The sequence below is a fragment of the Drosophila grimshawi genome, unplaced genomic scaffold (assembly GCF_018153295.1).
Source record: "Drosophila grimshawi isolate 15287-2541.00 unplaced genomic scaffold, ASM1815329v1 contig_311, whole genome shotgun sequence".
Lineage (NCBI taxonomy): Eukaryota > Metazoa > Arthropoda > Insecta > Diptera > Drosophilidae > Drosophila > Drosophila grimshawi.
Window position 1 is genome coordinate 19,018,678 of NW_025063098.1, and position 16,707 is coordinate 19,035,384.

At 35.6% G+C, this 16,707-nt stretch overlaps 2 protein-coding genes and 1 long non-coding RNA gene across 5 annotated transcripts in view; 2 read left to right on the plus strand and 1 right to left on the minus strand.

Annotated features, from left to right (window-relative positions):
- LOC116805801 overlaps positions 1-16,678 on the minus strand; it is a 58,964-nt gene extending 42,286 nt beyond the window's left edge. Inside the window, exon 1 of the long non-coding RNA XR_004365402.1 lies at positions 16,393-16,678. This is a non-coding gene — a long non-coding RNA (uncharacterized LOC116805801). The remainder of the gene's footprint in view (positions 1-16,392) is intronic.
- On the plus strand, positions 149-14,103 carry LOC6567313 (uridine phosphorylase 1). 2 transcript variants are annotated; one of them, XM_001993733.2, is made up of 5 exons: positions 149-451; positions 2,804-2,869; positions 10,770-10,893; positions 11,563-11,910; positions 12,725-14,103. In XM_001993733.2, the coding sequence occupies exons 2-5, from the start codon at positions 2,817-2,819 to the stop codon at positions 13,238-13,240; spliced, it is 1,041 nt and encodes a 346-aa protein (XP_001993769.1). In that variant the 5' UTR covers positions 149-451; positions 2,804-2,816; the 3' UTR covers positions 13,241-14,103. The 2 variants fall into 2 exon arrangements, with proteins under 2 accessions (XP_001993769.1, XP_032596136.1); XM_032740245.1 differs by lacking the exons at positions 149-451; positions 2,804-2,869 and adding an exon at positions 8,832-9,132.
- On the plus strand, positions 14,434-16,318 carry LOC6567312 (uridine phosphorylase 1). 2 transcript variants are annotated; one of them, XM_001993732.2, is made up of 3 exons: positions 14,434-14,560; positions 14,617-14,819; positions 15,365-16,318. In XM_001993732.2, exons 1-3 carry the CDS (start codon positions 14,518-14,520, stop codon positions 16,169-16,171), a joined length of 1,053 nt encoding a protein of 350 aa, XP_001993768.1. In that variant the 5' UTR covers positions 14,434-14,517; the 3' UTR covers positions 16,172-16,318. The 2 variants fall into 2 exon arrangements, with proteins under 2 accessions (XP_001993768.1, XP_032596137.1); XM_032740246.2 differs by lacking the exon at positions 14,617-14,819 and having other exon boundaries at positions 14,495-14,560; positions 15,365-16,250.
- Positions 16,679-16,707: the final 29 nt, after the last annotated feature.

The following is a 16,707-nucleotide window of genomic DNA, read 5'->3' on the forward strand; positions in this document are numbered from 1 at the left end:
ACTATTTGGCATTAGCCGCCGTTTGAGTGAATTTCATGACAATGAGCTTCCTGTGGAAAGTTGAGTTAAGTTGAGTTACGTCGACTGCGACTGCGACAGCGGCAGCAGCAAGCAGCATTTGAATTTTCGCTTGCCCGCTCTCTTAGTCAGTCAACGTTGAACTTCGCGCCGCTGCAGACGTCAACGCCTGGCCGTAGAGTGTTTTAGTGTGCGTGTGCGACACAGTGAGAGAGACTGAGAGAGAGGGAAAGCTCGTGCTGAAAACATTGCCGTCATATTTACACGTGAGTCGCAGCAGACCAGCAGATAAACAAAGCAATAGCAGCTGCAAAAGCGCAAATCGTTAAAGGACGCCGAGGACGTTGGCCAAAAGTCAAATCAAATCGCGATTTGCGCGCGTTTTTTCTTCTTCATTTGACTGCCGAAAAAGTAGCAAATTTTTACCTTTTATGTAAGTACATCAAAGTAAACTTTTTGGTTTTTGTGTTTATTATTTATGGGGTAGCATTATTGACTTAACACAAAAGCGTTGCTCGCTTTATTTGATTTGCAGTTCAGAAAATCAATAGATTGGTATATCCTTCGCATAATGTGAGCTCTTCTAAGTATGTTGTGCATTTTCTTCTCCTCTTTATCTAAACTTAAACATTTCTTATTTTCTTACTGATAACAACTAATGGAAAAGTTCTTGACACCCTTTTGGTGAGAGAAGGGTGCTGGTTGCGGTAGAAATTGCAAAACATTTGAAACGGTTGAAAATTTACATTTTCTGATGACTCTGCAATTGTTCATTGAACGGTTCAGCAAACGTTTTCAAGGTTTTTTGCGTTTATTGGGTCACAAGCACAGCCTGCACAACAGAAAACTCGTCTACACATTTTTTCCTTTCACTGTGCGTGAAAAGCGCAGCTGTTGGCTGAATGTGATAAGAAATATGCTTTGCATTAAAATTTCTACAAGCTGTAATTTGTCAAAAATTCAAAAATAAAAAGAACTTTTTTATTGCCTTTCAGTAGGTAAATTTATGTGCAAAAAAATACATATAAATAAAAGAAAACTTGAGATTAAAACTCTTACTTTTGAAAATATAAATCAATTTTTTGTATCTCCAACATATAATTGTTTGGGAAGCCTTGAAAATTAATCCTTTCAATGCCGTAAAAATATCACATGCCTCCATCGCTCACTTCTAATTTTGTATAAGGAACAAAAAAAGGATTCATAGGATTCAGCTTTTTGTTCCACACAAACCTTATTATCATAATGATTTACTAACTTTGCACATGATTTTTATGCCACACCAATAAAAAATCTTAAATTACAAAACGTTGAAAAGTAGGCAACGCTTTTGTTTATTGTAAATTCCTTTAGGAAAGGCACTCGGCGCTTAAGTGACTCACATATTGCCATGGGGCTCATCAAATATTTTCAGATTTTAAAGCTCTTAAGTAAATTTTAATTTCAAGCGTACTACAAGCTAAATAAGCAGAGGTTTTGAACCAGAAAATCACCAGTCAACAACATACGATTTCCGGATGGGTTCGCTTTGGCCATACTTAGTCGTAGTCGTGAACTTTTGCTTCACGAAATGAACAAGAGCAAACAGCAACAAAAAATTGTTGCTATGTTTCTGTCAAAGTTTTCGACTTAGTTGATGCCCTACAAACTGAGTATTTATGCTCAGCACGCCGAAGATTTTATACTCTTGCAGAATGGAGTCAAGCTGCCAGCATCTAATTTTAACTATAAATTCAAAAATGCGATCAAAAGCTATATAATATAATGGACTGATCTCCATGATTTTTTGTTTAAATGTTATGAGAAGGAGTTTAGTTACAATAATAACTTGTTTAACAAAATAGTTATTCATACAAGAACTCATTTTCGATGAGTTCCTATGGCATCTACTTAATACAGTAATCCGGTCTAACCGTCTCCGACATATATGCTGCCTGTAGCAAAGATACAAATATATAGAATGTGCTTGTGATGCTGACCAAGAATATATATATACTTCATGGGACCGGAAGACGTCTCCTTTCATGCGTAATGAGCTTCACGCTACAATTCAAATACCCTCTGAAAGGATCTTTAAAGGGTATATAAGCTACCATTAAATTTTAGCAACGTTTGAGGCTGGTCGCTTCAGTTTCCACTAAACGTGCTCAATCAACGAAAATCTTGTTGGTTTATGCGAAAGGCTCCCAAATAATAAATCATCTCGGCAATGTTGACATTTTTGGATGGCCACAAGCCGCGAGCAACTGGCGACCGCAGCTGTGGAATACTTTCAAGGACTCGAGTCCTGTGCGGTCATACGTTTGTCTGTCTACCACTCAGAAAACAACAACACAAACACGCAGACAAATAAAAAACACACACTCAGCTAAATTCACTGTTTTAAGGACAGACGCTATCCAGTCAGAAAATAAAATTCAAGAATTTTTCAGCTTAAATTAATTAATTGTTTTAAAATACAACTCCATTAAAATGAGATTTAGTCACTCTTGCCAATTCCAATCAACTACAGTTTTCGCTGAGTGTACGCAAACAACGTACAGTTGCCTGTCCAAGCGGTAATGGCAACTGACATTTTGCATCGTAGCTTTTTAATTAAAAGCTGTCAAAACGCTTTGTGTGCATTTCATCACCTTTTCCCCTGACCTCAGCAAAGCTCATTAGACCAGCAGTAAACTTTGCATGCAAATTACTTGTGTTAGTTTTCTTTTTCTAGTTATTTTTTTTTACACACTTTTGTAAAGCAAAAATAAAGTTTACCATTCGTTTTTTTTTTAAATTACAGCGTCTAGTGAAAGATGTCGCTACTAACGACCAACAGCCACTCGCTGTCCGAGGAGGAAATCGATGAGTGAGTAGAAGAACAAAACAAGCTAACTTTGATTCGGATCTAACAAACATGCCCTGCCAAATCTAAGTTTCCTCAATTTAAACAAGTATAAATGACCGAGCGTAAATGATACCCTGAATCCAAATCTTTACCTATTTAAACGAACAAACGCAAAGTTATCGATCAAAAAAGTTATCGATTAAATGCAATATGATTAATATGCGTAAGGTATAACTTATCTCCCCAGCTTAAAATTGCATGCCTTTATAACTGTTGTTAAACGATTTATATCGACATAAGCTAAGAAGTATAATTTATCGATAAAAGTAAGTTTACATGATATGCGTATGGTATAACTTATTTAATAAATCTCTATCTGAGATCGGGGATCATATAAATGAATAGGCAGATAAACGAATATGGCTAGATCAATTCGACTTTTGATGCTGATCATGAAATATATAATTTTGGAAAGCTTTCTGTTGTCTGAATTATTGAAAATTTGCCTTAAATGCGTGAGACTTTTTACAAGCAAATTATAATACCTTAAGCAAGGGTATTAAGAACCTATCCCAAGTAAAACTTCACACAATCAAATTGAATTGCATGGCACGAACTTTTGTTTAGTCAATTCTCAAAGATATGGAGCCAACAAGAGTTTGTTCGTTATAGGCAAGCAATTTGCACTCTGAACTTTGCGGTGTTGGTTTTTAGCCGCGGGTGGCCCAAAACTGCTAAAGCTAAAGTTTTTGCCACTTGTAATTCATAGTGTCAAACTTTGAAAGAAGAATTAAGTATTAAGAAACAAAAAGAATAATTTATCTTGGGAAATGTTTCTTTCTTGAATCTCAAGGGATTTTAGCAACGAAAATATACAAAATTCAAAATATGTTACTTTCCAGCGTTTTCTTTTATTCTGATTTAGTAGGTTTTAATTGACACATTAAAAAAACATCGAGTTCTAGTTCTGAACTTTACTTATACATTTCAGTAATGTGACAAGGGTTTTAAAACGATCAATTCTAAACTCAATAATAAATAAATCAATAATATTTGTAAATAAGTAGCATACTTTTCGGCGGCCAACAATAAACATTCGCCCGAAATTAGTTTTCATAATCAAGTTATGTTAATTTGGGCCAAAACACAGAGAATCGATTAGATTAGAATTTGTTCAACAAATTGTCAAGGTCGTCTAATATGCGACGAGGCCTATAATTATTCGTGTGCCACAAAGTATACCCGCTCCTATTGGTGTCTGTGATTGGAAGTGGGTGGTGGGTTAGGGGGTGTGGAGCTGTCGTGGGAAGTCTCTAACAACTGCTGATAATAATATCAACCCCACGCAGCCCATAGATATATATATATATATGTGTGTGTGTGTGTGTCTGTGTGAACGTAATGACGTTTATATTGCTCATACGCAGTGTAGCAAAAAGTTTCAGCATAGCAATGTGCACGACTTGAAAATACCCATTAACCAATACAAAATGTAATTTATCTACGATTAAAATGTTCTAAGAAAAATTCTGATAGTTATAGCAACAATGGTAAGCTAATCCAGTATATCAAATAAAAAAAAACCATAATAAATAAAAAAACAATTAATTTAATAATTAATTTTTTTAAATAGGATTCAAAAGATATTTTTTAAACATTTAACGTATGCGTAAGCAGTAAAATATGCGTAACTCAATTGATTACTCTAAATTAATATATTTTGGATAATACCCACTGCAATTGTGTACAGGGTATGGAAACACATGTCTTCCAGCCTAGGCCACAAAACATTGTAAGCATTTTCGATTGGCTTTTGGGGAATTCTATTCAAAATTCGCCCACGTTCGACTTTCGGTCTGTCTTTTGAAATATTGTTTTCAATTTGGCTGCAGTCACGCGTAAGTAATGCAAACTCGGTTGATGGGATTAGGGTCAGGACAATGGGCATCCTGACACTTGCCTCCTGGTGGCAAGGCAGTGACTTTAAGCTAACGTATCACGACTTGTTGTGTAACTTTACTTATTACATTATACACCCTTGCAGAGATTATTTTAAATTTGACATGCACTTGTCACGCATGCAAAGAGACATCTCTGAGCCCATTATATATATATATTAATGAGTAGCATCGCTAGCCCTTCCTTTTTTAACAGGACTAGTGTGCATATGTCGAAGTTGTCTGGACCGAATATTGTATAACTGCCATTGTAACGATTAGGAGAAGATGAGTTATTAGATGAAAAAACTATTTTGTTTCAAAAGATATCCACATTTAACTGATAATATTATATAGCTCCTAAGACATCCAAACTCTTTAAATAATTTATTATATTAGCATTAAATCATCAACACCGGGTTACTATATCATATAGATTTAATAGAAACACTTTACCGGGTTTTTCTTTCATTTCATTGATAAATTCAGATGTGGGCAGGTTGACTCCCTTCTTCTGCAAGGGTATAACATCTTTGCGGTTCCCGAAATAGCCATTCTTGGTTGTTCATTTCACTTTACGTTTTATCTCATTCATTTGGTCTATGAATTTAGTATTACTTTGAACGTTTCTACTTTTAGAGTTGACATAGCCCAACAGATATGACCTTCAACCTTAGTCGTTAACTCACTTACAAATGGCATTTTGCAATTGGACCGCACTCAATGCAATTTAGATTATTAACAGATACGAATTATCCTGTCCGAATGAGTGACTGACTGATTGATTGGGGATTGCTGACTAGCCTATGGAAATGGCTGGGAAATCAAAGTGAACTTTTCAAATTTCCGACTGCCATAACTTTGTCAATACTAAACCGATATTCAAAGCTAGGCCTTTTTATTATGGTTACGAGTCTGGACTATTTTTAAATTTCAGTTTGCAGTAGAGATTCAAGTAGAATATTAAATTTGTTGAAAATAAGGATGTATGTGAACCAAACCAAAATTAGTTTACCTAAACTGTAGAAAACTCCTAAGTCGCATGGTTTTTTAATTAAAATTGTTAAAAATATATATATAAACCTTATGAAGTAGCCAGAAATTCGATCGACTTCCAATTGCATATCTCTCCACACTCCAATTGTATCTTATCTTCCCTCATATATCAAATAAACAAAAAGTTCTGCTCAGCAGTTTATATCATTTATTAAACGATATTCTTACAAAGCTTTGCATTTGATTTATGATATGCAGCAGAAACCAGCAAAAAGTAAATACAAAAAATTCAATGGAAGTTGAAATTTCAACTCATCTGGCAAAGGATTTTCTTCTTATTCATGTTAGACATGATAAATTTCGAGTTTAATTCCAACTGCCAGCTGGCAAACGAGGCGAGTCGGAAAATAGGAAAATGCATTACCCACAACTATTGTATACATGTCTATTTATGCATATCTATACATATATATATATATATATATATATATATGTGTGTGTGTGTGTGTTTGTGTGTGTGTTTGTGGGAGAACTTCTTGGCAAACAATTCAAGGCCACGAATATTGAGAGCTAGTATCTGCTAACAGCTTGTAAACAAATTACACTGCACTTACAGATATATATATGCACTTTAAAAAACTGTTATTTTCAACGTAAAGCAAATATAAATAATATCGAAATCAGGCAAAAGGACAACAATTTAGACCAAAGAGTGAAATTCCTATTTTAAGAAGTTTTTGTGATCGAAAAATTTCAGTTTGCGTTTGTTTTTATTCAAAATCAGTTACATTCTTGAAATATAACCAGATATGGCTTAAATTAAGAACTTAACTGCTTTGTTCTTATTCAGAATACTCAAGTTCTCTAAACAATTCCGATATCATCGTAAAATATAGCTAAATAAGCTAAAATAGAGACTTAAAATTCTTCAAGACCGTTTCACACATTATTCAATATCAATAATTCTTGTAATGAGTTCTTTATACAGGTTTCAGAATATGTTCCTGTTTTTAAAACATTAACATGAAATTTGATTTTCTCAAGCAAATCGATCGATTTTCTAACCACACTGCACTTAATCCAGCTTTTTTCTCTCAGTGTATGCAGTACTCAATGTCTTCAAAGGGCAGCGTCGAGTGCTCAAATGCCAGTAAAAAGACAATTACTTGTGGTATTTGAAGAGGAAGAGTGGAAGAGAGGGGGAATGCGGAGTTGGGGGAGTAAAAACCAGTTGTGTACAAAGAGTCAAGTGCAAAAGCTGCTTTTAGATTAAAGTGCGCAGCTAACATTGCTACACATACATATATTTATATGTATTTAATGCAGTGACCTACATATGCATCTTGTAGTTAAGAGACATTTCCGGGAAAATACTAACTGGGTTTCACCACAATTCAATATTGATAAATCAATCGCACAGTTATTATGACATTTCTCAGAAAAATGATAATCACTAATGAAAGCTAAAAAGATAATTGTGACTTTAATTTGCTCGAGTTGCAGAGCGTCTAAGTATGAACATTTGTATTTATGTATGTAAGTATATATGTATACATATATCTCGCAAATATGTCACGACTGTTCAACACTTTAACTATTACTTAAATAACAATGCGCAAGCTATTTCGAACTCTTTAGAATTACTACCGCTAAGTCTGTTAGACTTCTGTTAAGTTTCTGGCTCACTTTAATAACTGTTAGCTACAGCCCAGTATTTACCTGCAACTGTAAATACGGATTGGCAAATATTGCATAAAACGTGAACTCCAAATGTGGTCGCAACTCTCATACATACATACATTTAAACAGTTAGCTCTAGCAGCAACTCTCTCTCTCTCACTCCCTCTCTCTCACTCTCCCTCTCACATTATTGCTCTCGCTTAAAAGTCGCTTCTCTTGTTGTTGCTGTCTGGCTGTGCTTAAGTCGGGCCCCCTTTTCTGTTGTTACTGTACTTGCTGCTGTCGTAAGCTCAATGACTATAATTGCTTTTATTTGTTTTTGTAGATTTGGCTCGCGATACAAGTTGCTTATATATTTTTTATTTGTTTTGTACGGCTGTTTTTTTTTACATTCATATGCGCAAACTTTTTAGCATACTTTGCTCAAAAAAGTACATATGTACATGTATATATTTGTGTAAATGAATGGATATCGCTATTATGACTGTTATGGCTATGTACACGAACAGCTGATGACGCACAATTGCAAAATGCTTTGAACGAAATCGCTGTTAAAAACAACCTAGTTTTCTTGACAATTTCTGTGAAAAGCAGCAAATATTTAATATTCAATATGGCCGAAACTTAATGAAAAACTTGACGATAAATTGTTGCACATACTGTGTGTGTAGGAATTTATATATGTGTGTGCAAACAATGTTTAATTTATACGAAAAGTCTTTGCCAAATATCAAAGTTAAATATGCTAATTAAATTTGAAATCACAGACCGGTTAAAATACGCTTCAAATTCATTTAATTTGCATGCGAGACATACTTAGATATATGTTTATTTAAATATTTCGGAATGGAACTAATCAACGAACACCCTGTATCACCCTGCATTTTGCTGTAAGCGCAATAGGCGCAAATTAAAGCAAAACGTTAATTGTGAAATGACAAGTGCATTGCTCGGTTCAATTACGCAAAACCGTTATACATGCATACATATTTGCATGTGCTGAGAGCCAGTTTAAACTGCAATCAATTACATGCTAGACACGAGTAAGTTTTCAGCAGACAACAGACAGATTTTTCTTCTAATCAGTTAGCCTTGTAAATAGTAGAACACGTTTTCAGTGCATATAAAACTATTAAAAACAGCTTAGTTAATATAGTTGCTATGCCTATCAAGGCGTTACAAACTTTACGAGAAAACGATGCTACTCTCCATAAAAAAAAGTATTCCAGTATAACCACAATTCGACAATGTGTTATATTCTAGCGTGACATTTGAACTTCTGTTAATAGCTGTTATCTGTGTGTTATACAGAGCCGCATCTAACAGTGCTGCTAACACGCTGTTAACCACTGTCCATATTTACATACCGGTAGAGGCATTCGTGTGTTTGTGTGTGTTTAGTTTTGTGTTGCCGCCTCCTATATAAGAGTCGTCTGCGACAGAAGACATTTTTTAGTTTCTCGCTATTCATTGACGTGTCCAAATCGTTTCTTGTGATTGTTTTTTTCGGCTGTTTTATGAAAATCAAGAAATAAAAACGTTTCAACCAGGAGCATAGAGTTCAAGGACATCTGTGTGACAGTCTGACATCATGCCACCGACAATAACATCACGTCACCCACAGGACGAGCAGCAAGAGGATGCAGATGCCTTCGTACGCCATCTAACGCAGTAAGAATTCAAATTCCCTTGCGAAACCGGTTTATAGGCCAAATACCTTTACAAACAGCTGCAAAACGCCGGGGGTTGTTTAGTTTTTTGCGTTTTGGCGGATTGCCAATGGGGTTGGGGTATCAACGATGACTTACTCATCGCAACCAAATTAAAAAGCGTAATTCACGTGAATTTTCGCACAAAGATATATTTTTGCTATCTAAATCGCTGAGTTGGCAGCTGACGCAAAATGTATTTAACTTGCCGAAACAATCAAAGCAAAACAAAAACAAAAACGAAAAGTTATCTCTGCGAGAGAGGAAAAAATGATAAAATAAGTTCGCTAATCGACTAGCAGATACCCTTTACTCAATTCCCTCAAAGTGATCTTGATCAGTTTTAGAAGAAGAAAATGGTCATCTGATTAGATATAATCATTATATGTATATATAATTTGTTTCTTTTGTCTTCAGTGTGTAACATACGTTTCCCCAATTTCAAGCTACCCCATTCGCACGCTGTATATATAAGTATAATAGAGATTGCAAAAATAAACTTGTACCGCACAATAGTCAGACTGTGTCGTACACATTTTTATGGCTCTTTGATAATGGTGGGTGTGTCATTCCGATAGGCAAACCCGGATCTCGATCCAGGCCCCCAGAGCTAGGTGCACCTTTTGTAATCACACCCACTTGCCATGCAATTGATTTGATTGTCCACAAATGCTCAGATTTCATTCAGTGAATGATTTGAATGAATTTTGTTTTCTGATAAACCTGATACCTCGCAGTTGATGATGGTTGGCTTGTGCTTGTGCGTAGTACATATGGATCCGATGTTCTATCAAAATCTAATCAATCTTAGACTTGCCGTCGCTATCAAGGTCAGCACTGTCCCAATGTTTACATACTATATGTATAATGTACATGGCATTTAAATATGATGTATATGGATTTTTTTTTCTCAGCCTGTTTGCTTCTATTTATTTTTGTTGTTGTTTTTCGATTGACGCAGATGATAAAGTTAATCGAATGACGATGACAATTTTTTGGGGCTTAGCCTCTCTGATGTATGGGGGGCCACATTGGCTTCATATCAATTCAGAAAGGTTTCGCATTCAAGGTTAAATTTTGGCAATCTACTTAAACTAAAATCGTTGTGACTAAAATTTTAGAATTACTATCAAAATAATCATACATAATTTGAACATTTTCAATGCCAAATTTCGATGGCGTCTCATTTTTGTTCGAGATTCTGAGATTATTTTATTTAAAAGTTGCGCATAAGACATATTTTCCTCGATGGATTCTTTAAAAGCTTCCTGTTAGTCTTTCTCTATTGAGAATTCTCTACTTTCGGATGTATACTCTTTATTTTTTGTCAGTGTACAAATCAAAAACAGCGTGCACTTGACACGTAACGCACACTTCGTACACTTGGTCACATATACAATGCATTTCTCGGAATCATTTTTCTTATCGCCATTTCAATGCGCAATTAATATATATATTTTTCTGATATCACTTTCAATGTGAAAATTGCTCATTATGATGATTATTACATTAATTATTATGATTACTGTGTATGGATTGTGATTGAGACATTTTTATAACAAATACTATAATTTATTTATGTTTATTTATTACCTGCAGATACTCCGATGGCACCGTCAGATTACGCAACTCGAATATCGAGCTAATGGATCAGGATATTCTATATCATCTGGCGCTGGGCAGCGAGAGTCATGATCTGCAGGAAATGTTTGGCGATGTTAAGGTGAATTTTCCATCAAATAATAATTTATTATAATCTAAATTCTTGTTGATGATTTTAAATATATTCGTAACTAGTCTAAAGTTGAGAATGGTGTTTCTAATTTGCAAAATTTTAATAATAACTGCAATTGAACAAATTAATATTAGTTTTTAACATTTTTCGAAATTAACCGTTGGAAATTTATAACTAGATTCGAAACCGGAATCGATGTGATTCCCTGGTTTTAGAACATAAGCTGATTATGTAAATTATTATTTTGATACTTTATGTGTATTTTGTGACGAATATTACAATTCATATTGCTTTACAATATAAAATTCTTTAAATTCTATATTCACAAAGATAGATTTATAATTAAATAACCCGCCTATCAGTCAGCCACATTATTTATGGGACAATCAAACTCAAATTCCATTCCACTAAGACAACTAAATTATGGCATTTAACTAAACCGGATCAGTGAATTGCGCAAGTGAGAGTTTAACAAACTGGTTTTTCTCATTTGCAGTCTTGTTTCTAGATGAATATGCAATAATTCTAGTATAGACTTAATTGCCCTTGATCAAGATCAAGTTCATGTATTTCTAATTTATTCTTATCATCTCTTGACATTTTATTGATGGATTCTTATCATCGACTTAATCAACTCCCATTCATAACGCCAACCAGTTCGTTTGCATGGGCGGGACACCAAAGCGCATGGAGAACTTTGCACACTTCATTATGGAAGATATCGGTTATAAACTGCCCGCTGGCACCCAGCTGCAGGATATAAGCGCTTACTCGTACCGCTATTCCATGTACAAAGTTGGTCCAGTGCTTTCCGTTAGTCACGGCATGGGAACGCCCTCGGTTAGCATACTGATGCACGAGATGATCAAGCTGATGTATCATGCCAAATGCATTGATCCCATCTTCATACGCATTGGCACCTGTGGCGGCATCGGTGTCGAAGGCGGCACAGTCATCATCACCGAGGATGCCCTCGACGGACAGCTGCGCAACTCGCATGAATTTGTAAGTGCATTTTCAATAATTGTTTTTTCTTTCTTTGTTTTCCCTGTTTTCCCTGTAGAGTATATGTTTTGATTGAGCTAGCCAGCTGCAAGTAAGAATTGACATTCAGAAAAAAAGGCTATTTTAAATTCAAGTTAAAGATTTATACAGATTTAGTCTTGCAAATTTTATGCGAAAACTGGAACCAGATTCGTTAAAAGAAATTATCCATTTGAAATTCAGAACCACAAACGGAATTCGAAACGAAATTCGGCATTACTTGATTAACTGACAACGAATCAGATCGATCCGGAACCGGTATAGTTAATCAACTGAGAACAAGACGGGAAACTGGAAACCAAATTAGACAGTTTCTGCTTTCCGGCCAAATAATTAAAGTAAAATCGAAAGTGTTAACAAAAATTATCTGAAGCAGAATCGAAATAGAAACAGAAATTAGACATTTTTTACTGAAGGCAAAGCGAAAACAATATTAATCATTTCCTGATTTCCGGACAGGGAATTAAACTGAAACCGAAAGTGCTAACAGAAAATGTATGGATAAAATTCAGAGCCAGAACCGGTATCGGGCTCGGAACCGACAATCTTACTTAATATTTTTCGCAAAACTCTCTTAGATTTAGAAATGAGAATTGCATATTTTTAGTCAACGATTTCAAGCAACGTTTAAATACTCTGAATACAGGTTCTCGTACTATTAAAGCTTCGCAGTACAGGGTGTCTGCTAGTCGACCTTCTTCGACTAGTGCCTTAATCTGGCTTGTTTTTTGTGATTGACCTGAACTAATGTTGATTTTTTTTGTGCTACTAACAGACAATTCTTGGGGAGACAATCCATCGGCCAGCCAAGTTGGATAAGAAGTTGGCACGCGAACTGAAATCGTTGGCAAGTCCTGATGATCCATATGACACCATTATCGGAAAGACACTGTGCACAAATGATTTCTATGAGGGGCAGGGACGTTTGGATGGCGCCTTCTGTGAGTTTAGCGAAAACGACAAGATGACGTATCTCGAGAAGTTGCGGGACAACGGCGTCGTCAATATCGAAATGGAAAGCACCATTTTTGCGGCGCTGACTCATCATGCTGGAATCAAAGCCGCTGTTGTTTGTGTGGCGCTGCTTAATCGCTTGAATGGGGATCAGGTCAATGCACCCAAGGAGGTTATGCACGAGTGGCAACAGCGTCCACAAATTCTTATCGCTCGATATATACGCAAAGTGCTCTCCCAGAATGGACAGCTGAAGTCGTTCTTTGGCCATCAGGGATCAATAAAGTCGCCGCGTCGCTTCAAGCTGGTCCAGCAGGAGTCTCAGGCTCACGAATAGATAATCTGTATGTATATGTATATCAGATATAACGACAAGTTACCTTTTGGCTTTACTGTCCAATTCCCCAACAACAAAAACAACATTTCTTTATGTATACAATTTGTTCAACAACATTCCTTAGTTTAATTGTCGCTTTAAGTTGTTTAGCCTATTTTCACCCAATGAATGTACTAGATGTATATCCAATTCCTCATTAGCTTATTTAACACAACAAAATATTTAAATAACGCTGTGTTTCCAAATGCCAGCAAATTATTCAAATTGTTGTTGATTGCACTTTAATAATAAAACAAAAACCAAAACCAAAACAGAAAACATACAGAAAATATTGTTAATTGTTATGTTGCATATATTCTAAATGAGGCAAACCAAAAAAAAAAATATGTATGTAATTCTGATCATAATATAAGATTTCATAAATTATTATATTACACACATATTGTATTGTAATTCCTAAACATTTGTTATAATGTTGCTAATCTTAAATTTATACAACAGTTACTCTTATTCAAATCTATATAAAAAGAAACCAAAACAAGCTGAATACAATTTAAAAACAAAAAGCGTTAAGCATTGCAATCGGACATAACCGACTGCCGAATACTCTGATGCCAGCTGATAGATTTGGTGGCTCTAGCTATAAAATTGCGGAATATCAACAAATATCAAAACAAATACAAATAAAGGTTTCCAAGTTTGGCAACTTACAATTTATGCCGATCTTTCTACGAGCTCACTTTCCATTCAAAATGGGTCTCATAGCTTCGGTGTCAGAGTATAGAAACGGTTTGAATGCAAAATACGAAAAACTTTATGAAACTAATTGGTATATATATTAAAAGCAAAATGTATTTAAACAACGATTTTGGTATTTTTTACAGACTGTTTGTTGTGACTTTTGTGCATACGAATGCTGATTATTTTGGTTGATTTTGAAACAATATCTTACATTTTCAATTCAGATTGTTTTCTTTTTTTGATATTGGGTAATTCTCATATGAAAATCTTATTCTATTCCTATAGAAGTCTACCATTTTTATTACAAATATTAAGCTTTATTTTAGAGAAGTTCTTTTTATCTATCAATATTAATTTATGATTAACACTAATCAGCAAATCGATTTGTTTTTCATTCAGTTATTCACTGGTTATATCTGATTTATTGAAATGCTGCTGAGCATGTTCATTCAAAAATTAATTTTATACCGAAAACTTTTCTAAATTTCCGACACCCAATTGAAATTTTGTGATATCAAAACAAAACCATCGCAAGTATGGAGTGCAAAGATCTAGAGAATGATGTCTGCGAGCTAAAGGGTGAGTGAACTTAAAGATCTGGCCTTCAGTTAAGTCAATATACTCAAGCCATATAGAAATGGTTAAGTCGCAAAACAAACGCATTGATGAGCTCATCAAGCATATCAAGGAAGGCTGCAACCAATTGGAAGCAAAAGAGTTGAAGTCCAGCTTGTTCAACATGAATCCCTACCTCGAGTGCCTCGATCCCGATATTTTATACCATCTCAATCTCGATACGCGTGCAACGAACTTTCCCAAGGTCTTTGGCGATGTGCGCGTAAGTCGATAGAAAAAGAACAGAAAGCTGGCACGAAGTTAACATACCCTTGCAGAACCAGACACACCTATATATCATAAAAGATATATTAATCGATGTTGTTATTAGGAACTGACCAGCAGCGTAGTGAGTTCGCTTAAGCTATCTTTCGACAGTGATGGAGTTGTTTGATTTATCCTAGTCAGATATATATTTAATCTAATAAAACAACTTCAATATCAACTGAGTAGCCATAAGTTTGGCAGATAGATGGGCAAAGCTATATCAGCTCAGGTCATAGAGAATATATATACTAATGGTTAATGATAGCTTATGATATGTTCCAAGTTTAATGTAGATAACTTCAATACTAACAGCGTTCGCTTAGTTGGGCAGATAGATGAATAGATGGACATGTCTATATAAACTAAGCCCATCTTAAATATATATATATATGAGTTAGAAGATGTCTCTTCCAAGGAGTTACATATAGCCAAATAATAACATGTGCAAGAAATCTTACAAATCTTATTCTTATTAAGAAGTTGATTATTTGTATTTATCAGTTTGTCTGCATGGGCGGAACGGAGTCGCGTATGGAACAGTTCGCCACATTCATTATGACGGAGATCGGACTGAAGATGAACAAAGCTGTTAGGCTGACAAATATCGCGGCAGAGGCACATCGGTATTCCCTGTTCAAGGTGGGACCAGTGCTCTGTGCCAGTCATGGTATCGGCAATCCTTCGATTAGCATTGTCCTGCACGAGCTGTTGAAGATAATGCATTATGCCAAGTGCCAGAAGCCGGTGTTCTTTCGCATGGGCACATGTGGTGGCATTGGCATTGAGCCGGGAACAGTGGTCATCACATCGGAGGCTTTGGATGGTCAATTGCGTGCCGTCTACGAGGTCGTTATTCACACCGAGCCCCAGCTGCGACCAACCGTATTAAGTAAGGATTTGATCAGAGAGCTGAAATCGTTAACGGAGCCCTGCACGGATGGCTATGACACCATTGCTGGCAAGACAATGTGCTGCAATGATTTCTACGAGAGTCAGTCCAGAATGGATGGCGCCTTCTGCGATTATAAGCCCGATCAGAGGACGGAATTCCTCAAGCGCATCTCAATGTCTGGTGTGGTCAACATGGAAATGGAGAGCACCGCATTTGCAGCAATCACCCATCAGGCTTGCATTCCTGCCGCCGTCGTTTGTGTGACGATCCTAAATCGCTTGGAAGGTGATCAGATTGAAGCGTCCTGCGAGCGGCTTAAGGATTGGGAGCTAAGACCTCAAAAACTAATTGCTCGCTATATACACAAGGTGCTCTATGGCGGGGACGATACTGATAGCTCTAACTGTGACTCTTGACTTTGGTTTCAAAATGCTGAATGTTTCTTTGAAAATCAAAAAATATTTTTAAAAATTCCACAAGTAACATATTTTTTTATAGAGTATAAATTATACATGATTTTAATAATAACTTATAAAAAGTAAACTAAATGGTAAGAATCTACAATTTGGTTCATTTGTTACTTGGTTCATTTGTTACTTGGTTCATTTGTTAAATGAATCACAAATTTATTACTTACTTTATATTCTTGGACTGACTCAGTTTGAAACATTATGGATTTGCAGGCCGAACACGCATCGAACAGAGACGTTCCACTTGCTACTTGTTATCAGTTCGTTTTACTTATGGTAACAAAGAACTTCAGATTTAACCGAACACCTGATAACAACGCTTAATTCTAATATTATATACATATTGTTGTATTTTGTTGGTCCGACGATGAGCAGGAACCAGACTTTATTGATCTAATGACGCGACGCATTCGGCAGTCAAAAACGGAGTGTGTACAGAAGTATTGAGAGATCAATTTTTTAGTATATGCGAAAGAACGGAA

Coding starts and splice junctions, on each gene's coding strand:
- LOC6567313 (XM_032740245.1), top strand. CDS start 9,053: ATGCCACCGACAATAACATCACGTCACCCACAGGACGAGCAGCAAGAG. Junction 9,133..10,769: donor TTCGTACGCCATCTAACGCA/GTAAGAATTCAA, acceptor TATTACCTGCAG/ATACTCCGATGGCACCGTCA. Junction 11,911..12,724: donor TGCGCAACTCGCATGAATTT/GTAAGTGCATTT, acceptor TGCTACTAACAG/ACAATTCTTGGGGAGACAAT.
- LOC6567312 (XM_001993732.2), top strand. CDS start 14,518: ATGGAGTGCAAAGATCTAGAGAATGATGTCTGCGAGCTAAAGG. Junction 14,561..14,616: donor TGATGTCTGCGAGCTAAAGG/GTGAGTGAACTT, acceptor CAAGCCATATAG/AAATGGTTAAGTCGCAAAAC. Junction 14,820..15,364: donor AGGTCTTTGGCGATGTGCGC/GTAAGTCGATAG, acceptor TGTATTTATCAG/TTTGTCTGCATGGGCGGAAC.